This window comes from Typopeltis vanoorti, chromosome 1, assembly GCF_054136105.1.
Source record: "Typopeltis vanoorti isolate ZY-2024b chromosome 1, IOZ_Tvanoo_1.0, whole genome shotgun sequence".
Taxonomy (NCBI): Eukaryota; Metazoa; Arthropoda; class Arachnida; order Uropygi; family Thelyphonidae; genus Typopeltis; species Typopeltis vanoorti.
The window spans coordinates 5,786,793-5,802,383 of NC_143549.1; the positions used below are offsets into that span (position 1 = coordinate 5,786,793).

Below are 15,591 nucleotides of genomic sequence, written 5' to 3' on the forward strand. Positions count from 1 at the left end.
TAGTGCATTTTCCTAACATCAGCAAATTTAGATTCATGAAACTGTCTCACATCTGGGAAACACTCATCCTCAGATGATCAGTCCCAACTTCCAAGAGCAACCAGTGAAGCCCACTTGGTGGAACAATTTAGAACTTTAGTTCTTTCTTTGTTTCTCTCCTTCATTCTCATAGTGCCTTCGTTCATACAAGTGTCTTTCCATGGATCCACAATTCGAACTTGACTTTGACAAATTATAAGAAGTAATTAAAGTGTTTTAGTTCTTATAAAATCTATTTGTCATCTCTTTCCTAAGAATGCCAATATGTGTGAGAGAGAAAACATCAGAGAAAGAGAAATTTTTAACAAAAAATTATCCAGCAGCTACCATATTCACTGAACATTTTGGACATCTCAAGGGCCAACCTTTCCCGTCAGATCTCATTTTATTTCCAAAATTAAGTACTAGAACATTTATTCATAAGAAAGGATTGATGGCTTTGAAGCTAATCATTATAATAAAATTGGTTTTCATTTGTAAAGATTTATTAAGGTTCTCATTTTATTGCATGGTCAAAGTCATTTATGCATAATACAAGAGGTTAAAAGTTACATGCTTTCTAATTATTTGCTGTTCTTTATTGCAGCATGGATGGATTTAGGGTTGTAAAGATCAGTGAAGTGATTAGAACTATTGACATTCTTATTACAGCAACAGGCAAGTATTGGAGAAATTTGAGATCCAATTCTAAAAACTCTTTTTACAAAAATTTGGTATGTAGGATATCATGAGAGAATTTAGAGAATATTTGTCCTCTTTATTGTTAATTAATTTGGGAGGCAGCATAATGTGTGCCCTTCAGTTGGAAACTCGTTTTGAATTCTGCTTAGGCTGCAAGGAACTTTTATTTTTTTTTTTCAAAAAAAAGATTTTCGACGGAAGTTAACTGGTTTCATTCAGAGGCTGCAGGGTTCTGATTCCAAAAACCAAGCAATAACCAGACCAGCTTGCATTGCATCTATTGTCTCTTACAAGACATTAAATATTGCTGATGTAATAAATAATTTATTATATAATTCTCATTCAAGATCTGTTTCCCATTGTTTGCAGTAACATATGCCAGCCTAATTGGCTGAGTGGTTTGCGTATCTGCCCTTCACCCAACAGATGAAGGACAGATACGCTTTGATCCCTCCATGGGCATAGATGTTTGTGATTGTTTTTAGGTGGGAGATGAATTCAACCCCTGGTATGAGACCAACACCTCACTTACTGGAGGCCTGAAGTAGCTTGAAAAAATTCCATGTTTCACTACTACAGCAGGTTTCCACACTATATAAAAATGCATACAAAGGAAAAAAAAAAATCCTCGCTCCCTGCCTCACAGTACTAATGTACCACAGGCTCACAGCCTTTCTTTCATTTTAATATGATTCCCCTAATTATTTCTCAAATTCTCATATTGGCCTCTAGTCTTTCTTTGATAACTGCTTTGCTTCAAACTGAACTCTCAACTAAATAAGTTAAAATTGGTTTGAACACTGTCTTGTGTACTACTAGTTTAGTGTTTTGATTAATTTCTCTCTTATCATCATCATCAAATTCCTGACATGTACTCTCAAGGGTTGTACACAATATGATAGTATTACATGAAAAACTTATATAACCACTAACTTCCTATCTACAATTTTCCTCCAAATCACTCTGTTACTTGCCAAGACTCCAACATTATCAGATCTTATATTTCTGTCTTCTAAAGACACTGCTGCATCATTCCACCTATATCTTAGTCTTCCTCTGGGCATTTTTCCTGCCAACCTGGCAGGGAACACTTGTTTTGCTAATCTTTCCTCTCCGATTCTGTTTAAGTGACCATACCACCTGAGATTAGCTCTGCTAACACATTCCTAGATGCTAACAATGTCAAGTTCTTTCCTAATATTCTCACTTTTAATATGATATTGCCATTGATGCCATCTGTTTTTGCCCTTAATCTTTCTCAGGACTCTCATATCTGCAGTCTCCAGTCTTTGGTCAAGTAAAACACTTGACCAAAGACTGGAGACTTTTGACTAATTTCTTTCTTATTCCATCTGAATTTATTCAGTTGACTTCCTACCATGCCAGCTTTGTTGATTCTGTTGTCTATTTCCATATTTAATTTACCATCTTCACTAAAAATCATGCCTAAGTAGCATAAATATTTTATTTGTTCTATAGGTTCTTCATTCACAATGCAGTTGATATTTTCAATACTTCTGCCTATTTTCATTGTCTTTATCTTGTTATTGCTGACCTTCATACCATATCTATTATTATTATTATTATTATTATTACGGGTATCTCCATGGAGTCAGCAGACTCATCGGGGAGACCCAAACTAGCAAAACAATATCTGTCATATCTCTTCTTGAACTCATTTACAGACAAAGAGCTCACAACTAAGTCAGGCAATGAATTCCACTCGTTCACCACCCTCCAGGCAAAAAACCTTGTTCTGACACCCTTGTTAACCACACTCTTCTTTAATTTCCAGGGATGACCTCTTGTTCTTCCATCACTATCACACAGCTGAAACATTTCTCCTGCATCAATCCTATAAAAACCTTTCAGTAATTTAAATGTCTCAATCATATCCTCTCTTCTCCGCCTATCAACCAATCTCTGCAATCCACAAGCTCTCAATCTATCAATGTAGGAAGCATTTTTTACATCACTCACCAACTTGGTCACTCTTCTCTGAACCCTCTCCACAGCCTCCTCATCTCCAAGGAATCCAGGTGACCAGACCTGAGCACAGTAATCCAAATGTGGAAGTATCAACGCTTTATAAAGGGGATAAAGTAAATAAACACTCAGTAGGGAAATACCTCTGTAATTCTCACATTAATTTTACTTACCTTTTTGTGTATGGGTATTATGAGAGCTCTACTCCAGTCATCTGGAATTCATCCCTCTTTCCAGGCTTTCTGAACTGTTCAGTGTAGCCACTGTAAGACTTTTATACCTCCATACTTGAGCATTCTTATCAAATAATAATATTATTATTAATCTGGTCTCCATGGAATCAATACTCATCGCAGGAGGTCTTTCCTAGGAAACACAGTCTATCATACCACTACTTAATTTGAACTAAATTTGAACTCATTGACCGTTCTTACTCTCACTGCTCTATCTGGCAATGCATTCCACATTTTAGACTTTTGATTTCTCTCTTATTCCATATAAATGTATTCATCTAGTTTCCCATCATACCAGCTTTGCTTATTCTTTTGTCCATTTCAATATTTTAGCATTGAAATAGACAACAGATAAATAAATATCAATTTTTTACGTTTGTGGATATTATGGGTGATGTGATAAATTATTCGGATAGGAAACAGATTACTATAAACTGCAGTTATGCATGTTCACATTTACTGAAGAGCTTCAGTTAAAAAAGAGAATGATATCCGTAATGAAATGGTATAGTGAATAAATCCTCCCATACCACCATTGCATAGGGTACATTCAATACAAAGTAAAAGTTTTACTTTAGCAGAAAATATAGTAAAATGCTCTAAATACCTATTACAAAATAATGAAATAGAGAAATTTTTTTAAGAAATTTGAATTTCTGCCAACTTCATACCTTTTTTCGCTGTTCTTTAATCTCCTCCCCTTCCAAATAAATAAATAAATACTTTAGTTTTACAAGTTCATTTTCAAGAAAACCAAGAATAGCTTAGCTAATACTAAAAGATAACAAACCTGATTTTGTGTTTGGAAATCACCTGAAAAAAGGTGAAATAAAGAATTTTGCAGCTTTATGTAAATTTTTTGTATAATGCTTGATTTATTTTTGATGACTGAACTGGGATGGAAATAAGAATAGAAACTATCTCTGTTATTTAAACAATAATATTCATAAACAGTAATTGCAAGTTCCAATAATTGATTGATAATTCAATTAAATTTAAAAAATAGTTGTAGAAAATATAGTTCATAACAGAATACCATACTGTCATATGAAAATGCAATTCTATATTCTTAGAGTTGGTGTGTGTGTGTGTGGGGGGGGGAATGATTGTTTTTGCTTTCTTTTGATGTTTTATAGATAACTCGCCATGTTATAATGATATATACTTGACAGTGCAATGTGTAATGATATTATTATTATTATTATTACGTAACACTTCCAGGGAGTCCGAAGACTCATTGAGGGAGGGCATTTATCCTACAATTCTTCGTCTCCACTATTCAATGAACTGCAACTATCATGATCTACACCAATGCTATCTACTGCCCATCATCACCACTAGTATTTTCACAGACAATCACAAACATCCATGCCCATATATACACACACTCGATATTCATATATGCTTGATTTGGCACAGAAATCTACACATTTGCAATGCATAATATTTTAAATAGGAAATACACACACACACACACACACACATTATATATAAGTCCACACGATTAACCGAGGGGCTATGCGCTTCACAACCATATGCCTGGGAAAGGATTGTCTTGGGTTCGATTCGTGTTGCTGATGTGAGGAGCTTAGGATATTTCTCACATAGCCAAGTTAGCCAATCTTTGCATGGACTGCAGGGTTTTTTCTCCCCAGTTTATATGGGTTTTTCATCCTGGAAGCAGGCAAACCGCTGTTGAGAACTCAACTCTTCTACAGACATAGGATACACCAGGAGGCATAAAGCTAACCACCTTATCCTCGTATAATAGTTGTGTTTAAAGGAATAGAAAACCCTTAACACCGCAAGGTAAAAGAGGGGTAAAGGAAGAAGAAGAAAAAATATATAAAAACTTGAATAATAAAACATTACTTTTAAGATATGTTAACATGCTGACTACGAGATAACTCATAGTAAGCAGTCTACATCATCATCAAATTCCTGCCATGTACCCTCAAGGGGTGTACAGGATATGATAGTACTACATGAAAAAAATTACATCATTATTAATTTCCTATCTACAATTTTCCTCCAAATCAGTCTGTTACTTGTCAAGACTCCAACATTATCAGATCTTATATTTCTATCGTCTAAAGCACTTTGTACCGTATCAATCCACCTATATCTTGGTCTTCCTCTGGGTCTTTTCGCTGCCAACCTGGCAGAGAACACTTGTTTTGCTCATCTTTCCTTGCCCATTCTGTTTAAGTGACCATACCACCTGAGATTAGCTCTGCTAACACAATCCTGGATGCTGACAATGTCAAGTTCTTTCCTAATATCCTCGTTTTTAATATGATATTGCCATTGATGCCATCTGTTCATGCCTACAATCTTTCTCAGGACTCTCATATCTGTGGTCTCTAGTCTTTGGTCAAGTGTTTTACTTCTGACCCAGCTCTCAGATCCATAAGTTAAAACTGGTTTGAACACTGTCTTGTATACAGCTAATTTAGTGTTCCGACTAATTTCTCTCTTATTCCATATGAATTTATTCAATTGACTTCCAACCATACCAGCTTTGCTGATTCTGTTGTCTATTTTTATATTTAATTTACCATCTTCAGTAAAAATCGTGCCTAAATAGCTGAAATGTTTTACTTGTTCCACAGGTTCTCCATTCACAACATTTTCAATGATTCTGCCTATTTTCATTGTCTTTGTCTTTTTATTGTTGACCTTCATTCCATATCTATTACAACAGTTATTCAATTTAGTCAGAGAATCTTGCAGACTTGTAGCAGATTTATTTAGAAGTATAACATCTTCTGCATAAAGCAAAGAGCTGACATTAACATCTCCAATTTTGATATCATGTTTAATACCACTTTCCTTCATAATGTGAACCATATAGATAATGAATAACAGAGGGGATAATGTACATCCTTGTCTCACACCAGATTTAACATTAAACCATCTTCCTGTACTTCGTTCAATTCTAACTGCTGACTTTCAACTCAAATACAGACTAAGTATTGCTTGATATAATGCCCCATTGACACCATATAACTGCAGCGTATTGAATAGCTTCTCTCTTGGCACCTTGTCATATGCCTTTTCCAAATCGACAAAACTTAAATACAGATCTTTGTTTTATTCCCATGCTTTCTCGACTATTTGTCGTAAAGTGAAGATCTGATCCTGACAGCCTCTATTTGGCCTGAATCCAGCTTGTTCTTCACCAAGCTTTTCTTCCACAATTCTTCTCAACCGTTTCTTAAGTATACTTGCATAGATCTTGCCAGGAATACTCAGTAGGGAAATACCTCTGTAATTCTCACATTCAGTTTTATTTCCCTTTTTATATATGGGTACTATGAGAGCTCTACTCCAATCATCGGGAATTCGTCCCTCTGTCCAGGCTTTCTGAACTATGCAGTGTAGCCACTGTAAGACTCTTATACCACCATACTTCAGCATTTCTGGTCGAATATCATCTACTCCTGCTGCCTTTCCACATTTCAAGCCTTTGATGGCTTTTTCTACTTCAAGTATGGATATGTATTCCTGACTGCATGCCTGGTCAGTGTTTTTTACCACTGTGCTAATCATCACTGCTTGTTTCATTTAGCAGTTTTTCAAAGTAATTACTCCATACTTCAAGGATATCTTTTTCTCTTGTTTTCATGTCACCTTTATCATCTCTAATTCCTTTTACAGCACTCTTTCCTCCATTCTTAAGCTTCTTCAACAACCTCCAGAATATTTTGCCACCTTCTTGATATTTATTTTCTATATTCTTGCCAAAGTCCTCCCATGACTTTTGTTTGGCTAGTTTTACACAGTGTTTAGCATTCTTGCATTTGTCTCTATATTCTCTAAGAGCACAAGCTTACTTATTTGACAGGAACTTTTGATATGCTTTCTTCTTTTCCTTCACTGCTTCTTTAACTTCCTGTGTCCACCAGGGAGTTCTGATTTGTTTATCCTTACAGACAACCTCACCACATGCCTCTCTGGCAGAATCAATCAATGTTTTTTTCAGATTCAGTTTGCCACTGAATCTCCAAGGTTTGATTCCTGTTCTCAAACTCTTTCATTTTTTCTTCAATAATCTTTGTGTATTTTAGTCTACAGTTCACATCTGAGAGCTGCTCAACTTTTATTCGCTTTAAAACTTTCTTACATGTTATTCTTTTCAATATTAAATTCAATTTTATCCTGCTCAAGACTAAATAGTGATCACTTCCAATTTCAAATCCTCTGTACACTCTGGTGTCCTGCACCAGGGAGAAAACATCACTAATAACAATAACATAGTCAATGAGACTTTTCTTATTCCTAGCCTCTTCTCTCCATGTGAATTTGTGCACATTTTTATGTTGGAACATGGTGTTAGTAATAACCAGTCCATATCCTGAGCAGAAATCCAACAGATATTTGCCATTATTATTAGCTTTGCTCTTTTCTCCAAATTTTCCCAAAATATTTTTGTATGTCTCACAATCATTTCCTACTCTGCTATTTAGATCCCCAACAAGGACTAACTTTTCATTTTTCATTGTGTCAGTTGCTTTTTCTAAAGCCTCAAAAAACTCCTCGACTTCTACCTTAGTAGAACCTTCTGTGGGACCATAGGCACAAATAAGTCTCATTGTCCAGTTCCCCATTCTCATATTTGCCCACATTACTCTACTTGAGACTGACTGCCATTCAAGAAGATTAGTCTCATATTTTGTGTTGAATACTATGGCTACTCCTTCTTTTCCTTGATTGTCATTGCCTGAATATAACATTTTGTATTTATTGCTCAGAAAGATCTCACCAGTTTTGGTCTTTTTTGTTTCAGTCACCCCTATTATGTCGATCTGGTACTTATCTAATTCCTCAGCTAGCTCCATTTCTTTGCCATTCAGGCTTCTTACATTGATAGTATTGATCTTTAACTCTGGTGATGTTGAGTTGGGGTTTGTTTTCAGATTTGTTCCAGTAGCTAACTTTTCGCTGTTTGCCCTGGTTCCCTGGCGAAAACAACGGGGGCCTTGTTTAACTGGGCAACGCCAGCCAGCATGAAATTCTGTCATGTTGTACCATCATTTTTTATTTTGGTTTAACCAATAAGAATACAATTTGGTCGGCTAAATCCCAAATTGCCAGCCCATCCTCGTTCGTTCAGTATCCAAGTAGATACCCAACAGGGTGCACCACGAGAAGGTGAGGATTGGACATTAGGTCAGAAGCCTTGGTCGGTTCTCCGCATTCCTTTAAAGGCTATGTGGAGGTCTCCTCTCAGTTATAAAGCTTTGACCCTTAAGTACCCCATGATTAAGCACCCCTTTGACCCTTAAGCAGTCTACATTAGGATGCCAATGTTAGATCCTAAATGGAGATCTTTACAAGCAAATTCTTTATTCAGGATTTAGCATACTAAACATCACTAATTAAGGAGATACCTGCACATCAGCACATAATTATGAAAATTTTCTTGTGTCATGTGATAATATGTATTCTATATGTGCTATATACTGAAGTTCATTCCTGTATAACTGAATTCACAAGGAGAATTTTGTGTTATAATAGTGAGAATTGTGTAAGGGAATTGTTACATTTTTTGTAAATCTAATTAAGCTGTCTAGTACATTGTCAATTTTTCAAACAAATATTAGGTAGTAATCCAAAATAATCGTATGTAATCTGTATGAGTGAAGCGTAGCGCCGGAGGCTGTACCTACGTGGAAGGTGACGTCAGAACGACTACCTGGAATACGGTAACCTAACAGATTAGGGAGAGTGTGGGATCACCCAAGGAGCATGAACTGTGAGGTTCGTGTGGTAAAAGACACATTGAATATGGGGTGCATGAAAGGGTGAGTAAAGCACAATGTGCGCCATATTACGGGGCTTTTTCTTCTTCGGTTCGTGGATTCCAGCTTTGGAGGTTTGTCGGGTGATTTGTGAGAGAGCGGTGGGTCGATTACAATGATGTCGGACAATGAGGCCTATTCCTGCGAAGGCTTGAAGATTTCCAAGTGAATCTGACCGTGAGATGACGGCCTATGCAGAATCGAGCCTTTGCAAAAAGTCCCATCGTAGAGAACGGAGGAAGTTTCCTGAGAAGTGGTAGAAAACACGCCAAAGTCCAGAAGTGATTCAAGGACAGTGTAGTGCATCGCCAGGCACAGAGACAGCCGATAGATATACAGGAAAGTAACCCAGATCTACATGTGATAGCGTCAAGACAGTCAGAAAGGATCGGATAATGTAAAGAATTTCATTCTATGTTAAGATCACTTTGAAGAAGAATTTTGTGGAGATTGTAAGCTAAGGACATTTTACTAGAGAACTTTTAAGTGAGAATTTGAATTAGTTAAACCCCATGGAACAAAGGAAAATTGTTGATAGGCAGTATTTTGATTGAGAATGACTGGAATTGACTAATGAAATTTAGAATTAGGATAGCTATTGATAGAGTATTAATGAAAGTGTTTAATGTGCATTCAGTAAATAATTTGTGAAAGGAATTACAACCTAGTAGTGTTGTGATTACACTTAATCATATCTTTTCATAGTTGAAAGATTTAGCTTACTCAACTTCATTGATGTGATTTAGTATGAACCCTAACTTAGTGTGAGTTTTGTTCTATTGAATATTTGAATTTCTAAACTGTAAATGTTCTGTGCTTTTCCAATAAATATGTTTTGTACCTTATACCTGAGTTTATGCCTGATTACGAATTCAAACCATCACTTATGAAATAGAATTTTTTGCCAAGAAGGAACTTAGATATTATTGCTGAAGTGAGATTCAGGTCACGACTGCTAACAGAATCTGCACGGCGCTAGCATAAGATTAATTATTGTGCAAATCCCTTTTGATTTTAGAATTGTTACCCTGAACAAGAGTCTCTTCTGTTATAGGATATTGGCCTGCCACAGCATAATATACATTTTGCCAGTATCCGAAAAGGAAATAGTACTGAATTAATATTTAAGAGGCACAACAGTAGATTAGATAGCCGGCTAATTAGAGATAAAATATAGTAAAATATAGAGAAAGCAACGACATAACACCAACAACAAATTATCTCATTCTACAGAAAGAGCTTGAAACTGACATGCCTACCAGATACTGAAAAGAACATGCTACGTGGTCAGTCATGCTCCTGTCAGATGTGGCATACATCTAAAACGCAGCTTGGTGTGAATGTGTTAAAAATGGCTGCCTCCCAGATTTTAAGCAAATTAATTCAGCTATAATCGTTAGTTGAAAGATTTTGTTATTATAGTTACTGGTCCTAAAATAGTCTGTTTGCATTTTAAAGACTTCTTTTATAGAACATTAGCTTTCTTCCATCTTATCCTGTTTAAAGAGATATCAAATTCATTGTCTGCTAATCCTGACTTCCATACTGGCTGTAGGTCCTTCATACTGCCATACTTTGACTTTGTTTATGCATAGTTGGGCAGAATTGTTAACTTGATTCAGCCTTTCTATCTGGTTCGGCTCCCATTGTTGATAATTCAATAAGGTAGTGTTGACTTGTACAAGAGTCAGGTAACAGGAACTTAATAGAAGAATGAAAATAAGGAAAAATAGTATAAGGGAGAATCCATGTCACTAATGCTCAAGTATGGGCAGTTTGATTATTAGGTATTTTGATAACAGCATTAAGAAAGGCTGATTAGAGATAGAATACAAACTATCACTAATGAGAATGTAAATCTTTTTTGGGGGAAGCGGGGAGGGGTGAGGCATGAATTTCTTAAGAGAATGGATAGTCATTTGGTAGCTCGGTTACAGGTATGGTTTGCTGATAGGAGTCAGAAATGTATTGAGGTGAAATGTGACAAGTTGGATACCACTGTTTTATTTATATATCAATGTAGTTCAAGGTTTAAGAGGAGATATTCAGTTCTTTGATCATAATGCTAAATTAGGAAGAGCATCAGGAATGTCTGTGATTATTTTAGTATTTTTTATTTTAGTAACTTTAGTATTGTTTATTTTTGATAACTTAATGTGTCTACATGATTTTGGGCCTTGGGGAATTTCTACTACGTTTATTAATTGAAATATTGAATCTTGTCTTCTTTGAACAGAACAGACTGGCAGCACTCACTAAGTCAACCATGCAGGCATCAACTTGTGTTACTAGGCGAGCACTGCGAAAATCAATGTGCCATTAACAATGATGTAGTATGTATGTGTGGTGAAATGTGAAAGATGTGTTTGTGTAGAAACTGAACAGGAGATGAGAAAGTATGGATTTGTAGGAAGTGTGATATTTTGTTAGACTAAGAGTTAATTAATGCGAAACAGACTGCAAAAAATGAAAGAAACAGAAATGGAACAAAAGCTAGTAAGACTGAGGGAGTGAAAAAAACACAAAAATGTAGAAGTGAAAGTAAGTGATAAGGGAGCAGAGGAAGTATAAATGAGGAAATGGAAGTAAGGTGCTGGAGAACAAGAGGTGGTGAGACTATGGAAGTGACAGAGAGTCAATTGTCGGAATGCAAGATTTGATGAAACAGTTATTCAAAATGAAAAATGAAATGAGGAATATGTGGAGTGATATATTAGACATTTAGTGAAAACAAATGAAAGTATGCAGAAGAATAGAATGAAAGAAAAAATTTTAAAAGAGGTGACCAGTGATTTGAGAGTAGCAGTGTATGGAGATTCCACTGTTAGAGGATTGGTTAATGAGAGAGTCCATAGGGTCTGCTATCTTGGGGGGGGGGAGCAAAATAATTCGTGCTTTGAACATGAGGGAAAAACAGGCAAGAGAATAAGCGGTGGTTATGGGAACAAATCAATTTGTATATTAATGATATTGGGATGGGTTTAATTAGTGATATGCAGCTGTTTGCAGATGATGCTGTGTGTGTGTGTGTGTGTGTGTGTGTGTGTGTGTGTGTGTGTGTGTGTGTGTTGTGAATGTAAACACATTGAATCACTAATTTTATGATGAGCCAAAGGCTTCAATTCAGCGATGTGAAATTATTTAAGTTAAGGGATATTACATTCCATATTGTTTCATAGCCGAATAGAAACTCAAAGAGTTCCGATGTCTATCCAATCACTGTAATAACAGTGATCGGCGCTTGCTCCACCCTTTCTATGAGTTGCCTCAGTGTTGCACTACCAAATGGGTTATGTGTTGCACTATCCAGGTATTTGCTTATGCTTGGACTTGCCGAACTTTATATAGTTTCTATATTCGGCATGAAACTCTTTGAGTTTCTTATTCGGCTATGAAACAATATGGGATGTAATATCCCTTAACTTAAATACATTGAATCAGTTTAAGGCATGGTTGGATGAGCATTGTGTACAGTAGTGTGTACCTCCCATGATGAATCTCTGACTCCATGGAGGTCAGATGTTAATAATAAGTGAAACATGGTTGAATGAAGATGATATCCTAATGGAAATAAAAATGGAAGGATGCAGTGTTTTTCATGAGTATAGCCTGTGTAGCTCAGTGCCTTCCACAGCGCTAAATGGTCCAAAGATAAAGCTTCATAAGTTTGATTCTAGTCACCGACTAGAGGAACTTTTACTAAGCCTTTTTTTGACTGATTCTCAAGTTAGTCGATCTCTGACACAGGCAAGTGGGTTTCTTCTCCCGGAAACTTGGGTTTTTCATTCCATAAACTCAAGAAAATCGACTGTAGAACCCAAACTATTTTCAGACAGCAAAGTGTTAGGATTAGGGACCATGAGATGGCAGCACTTATGAGTTGCCTCTCTTCACCAGATGCCATGAATTAGCGAAAGTCTTGGGCCAGCTATTTCTGATTGGCTACCGGTAGAGACTGAAACTGTCCCCTCAGTCTCCAAAAGTTAGATAGGGCTAAAACAGCCTTACCTATTCCCTATACAGAAATAAAAAACGCATTAACTGTTTAGAAAGGACAAGAAGGGAGGTGGGGGGGAGTGCTGCTGATGTTATCAGGGGAATTATATCTGCATAAGTGACCAGCAGGAGGCATTTGAGGAAATAAATAATCTTGATGTCAATAAGACAATAGGATTTGATCATCAGACATCTTAAGGGAATGTTCCAGGAATTTGGCAGTAGCACTCTCGTGCCTGTTTAATAAACAAGGGAGTGGAAAGAAGGTAAAATTGTTCCACTGCATAAAGGAAGTGATTAGGCTGTGACTACTAATTATAAGCCAGTCTGTATATATGGAGTTGTGTTGCAGGTACTAGAGAGATTGGTGAGAGGTAGGGTACAGAAATGGGTTGATAACAGCAGTATTCTCTGTGGTTATCAGCATGGGCTTGTTAAGGGGAGATCAGTTTTACTTACTTATGCACTATAGTAAGCTGTCAAATGTCTTATACAAGGGAGATGCATATACAGTGGTATACTTAAATTTTGCAAAAGTTTTTTGATAGACTGCCATGACAAGCTGCTAAATAAATTGAAACAGATGGGATTGGATAACAGACTTTTGAGTTGAATCGGTGACTGCCTGTCTGATAGGTACCAGAAAGTGGTATACAAAGGGTGCAGTATCTTAAAAGAGGAAAGACACTAGTGGTGTGCCACAGGTCAATTTTGGGGCCCTTGTTATTCAATTTGCATATTATGATATTGGATGGATTAAACTGGTGATATGCAACTTTGCAGATGATGCAAAATTGGGGAGAGCAATGCAGAGTCAAGCAAATTTTATGACCTTACAGGACTTCACTAGATTTCAGATAAGTAGAACTATCAGTTCAATGTTGCAAAGTGTAAGGTTTTCAAATTTGGGATACAAAAAGTGACATAGCTAGGGGGGTGCAGAGGGGGTTGGTCTGCCCCCGGGCGGCACTTTGAACCTTTTTGAACTTTTGCAGTTAATTCTAAAATACAGTCTCGAGAACTCAGTTCCAAATATTGTAATACTACTGCGAATTTTCCTCACAATTGCTGTGAGTGTTGCTAGTTGTGAGAGGAGTTTTTTTTAATAAAATTTGATTAAGAATTACCTACATTACTATGAAATAACTCCGCCAATGTCATTGATGATTTGCTAATAGAAAAGCAAGAAAAATAACATTTTAGAATGTTGAAATTAAAGTTTTACTTCAAAAATAAACATAGTGTTTTAATTTATTTCCCTATATGTCATTTTGACTTTTAGTATTATTTTTGGTGTGTGTTGAGAGGGGCGGCAAACTCAGGGACCGCCCCAGGCAGCAGCTGCTCTAGCTATGCCACTGGATGCAAAGTATATACTTGGTGGGGAAGCTTTAAATGAGGTAGTGGAGATGAGAGATCTGGGAGTGGTGGTGCACAAGGACCTGAAATTCAGGGGCCACATTTCACATGTTGGGAAGACATATCAGATAATGGCAATGATGTGGAGGACCTCAATATGCACAAATAAAGAAGTTATGATAGAATTGTACAAGGCCTTGATCAGGCTTCATATGGATTATTGTGCTAGGTTTTCATGTTGATGTTTGAAAGGGGGGGGGTTGAGAGAAGATTCATAATGTGGCGGTCAGTTGTCTTTGGAATGTGGAGTATGAGGACAGATTGGGAGAATGCAAGTTGCACAGCTTTGTGAATATGAGGAGCAGGGGAGGGATATGATTGAGATATATAAACTAGTCAGAGATTATTATCTGGTTGACATGGAAGAGATTTTTCATGGAATGGAAGAGGGGGATAGAACAAGAGGCCATCCCTGGAAACTGTATAAGGAGGATGTGAGCAGAGGAGGAGCTTCTTTGCATGGAGAGTGGAATGCATTGCCTGAGTGTGTTATGAATATAGACACATTGATGAGTTTAAGGCATGGTTGAATGAGTTTTGTGTGTGATAGTATGTACCTCCCATGATGAATCTCTCTCTCGCTCCCTCCATGGAGGTTAAATGTTAATAATATGAAAGGTCATCCCTGGAACCTTTATTAAGCTCATGACAGTATAGTGAAAAGGATATTTTTTTTTTTCTATGGAATGTTTTCTGCCTAGTCAAAAGTGAACGTTCTGTCATACCTGGCATGAAATCCATGCCAGGTACGATAAATGTTGTGAATGTTCTGGTCTCTCAGAGACCACAATGATTCTTCTAACTCTATTGAGGCCTGTACAAATAATCATAATTTAATAAATAAATAAATAAATATATATATATATATATATATATATAATTTATGCGCTATGCTCTGCCTGCTAGTGGTAAGACTGTTTGTGTGTGTGTGCATGCATATGTAAATAGGGATTGAGTTTTGGGGAAGGGAAAATCTCCAACTCTATGTGAACCTGACTAACTCATCTTTAGTTGAAATACCCTCTCTCTAAAGGTTCCTTCATTGCATCCTTTGCCAGATTCACACTTAGGGGTTTTTTTTACTTGAAGATGTTGATTGCATTATGGAAGGGCATGGTCAACTATATGCTGATCAAATTAATTAATTTACTCATTGATGGATTTGTACTGATGACAAGTAATTGTTCTCTTGAAGTTGCTGGTTTGAAATCTGCTGAAATGTCATGATGTTACAACACAAAAACTATAAATTGTATAAAATTGTTTATTAAATGGATTTTATTTTGTTAAGTTTCAAACTAGCATCTTCAGAGCCACAACTGTTACCGTATTTACTTGATTACTAAATCACTTAAGGAATTGACAACATATAGAAGAATATAAATTAAATAACACTTTAATAAATATTTCCGCTATTTCGGCAATGTTACGTT

The 15,591-nt window shown here is 36.4% G+C and overlaps 1 protein-coding gene across 5 annotated transcripts in view; it reads left to right on the forward strand.

The window, feature by feature from the left end:
* LOC150109760 (adenosylhomocysteinase-like 1) overlaps window positions 1–15,591 on the forward strand; it is a 440,710-nt gene that overhangs the window by 351,183 nt on the left and 73,936 nt on the right. For all 5 annotated transcript variants that reach the window (XR_016549840.1, XM_090408492.1, XM_090408303.1 and 2 more), the window contains one exon: window positions 626–696. Coding sequence is in view for 4 of the 5 variants with exons in the window: in XM_090408492.1 (XP_090264618.1) it covers window positions 626–696 (71 nt within the window). In the remaining variant the exon portion in view is untranslated. The remainder of the gene's footprint in view (window positions 1–625; window positions 697–15,591) is intronic.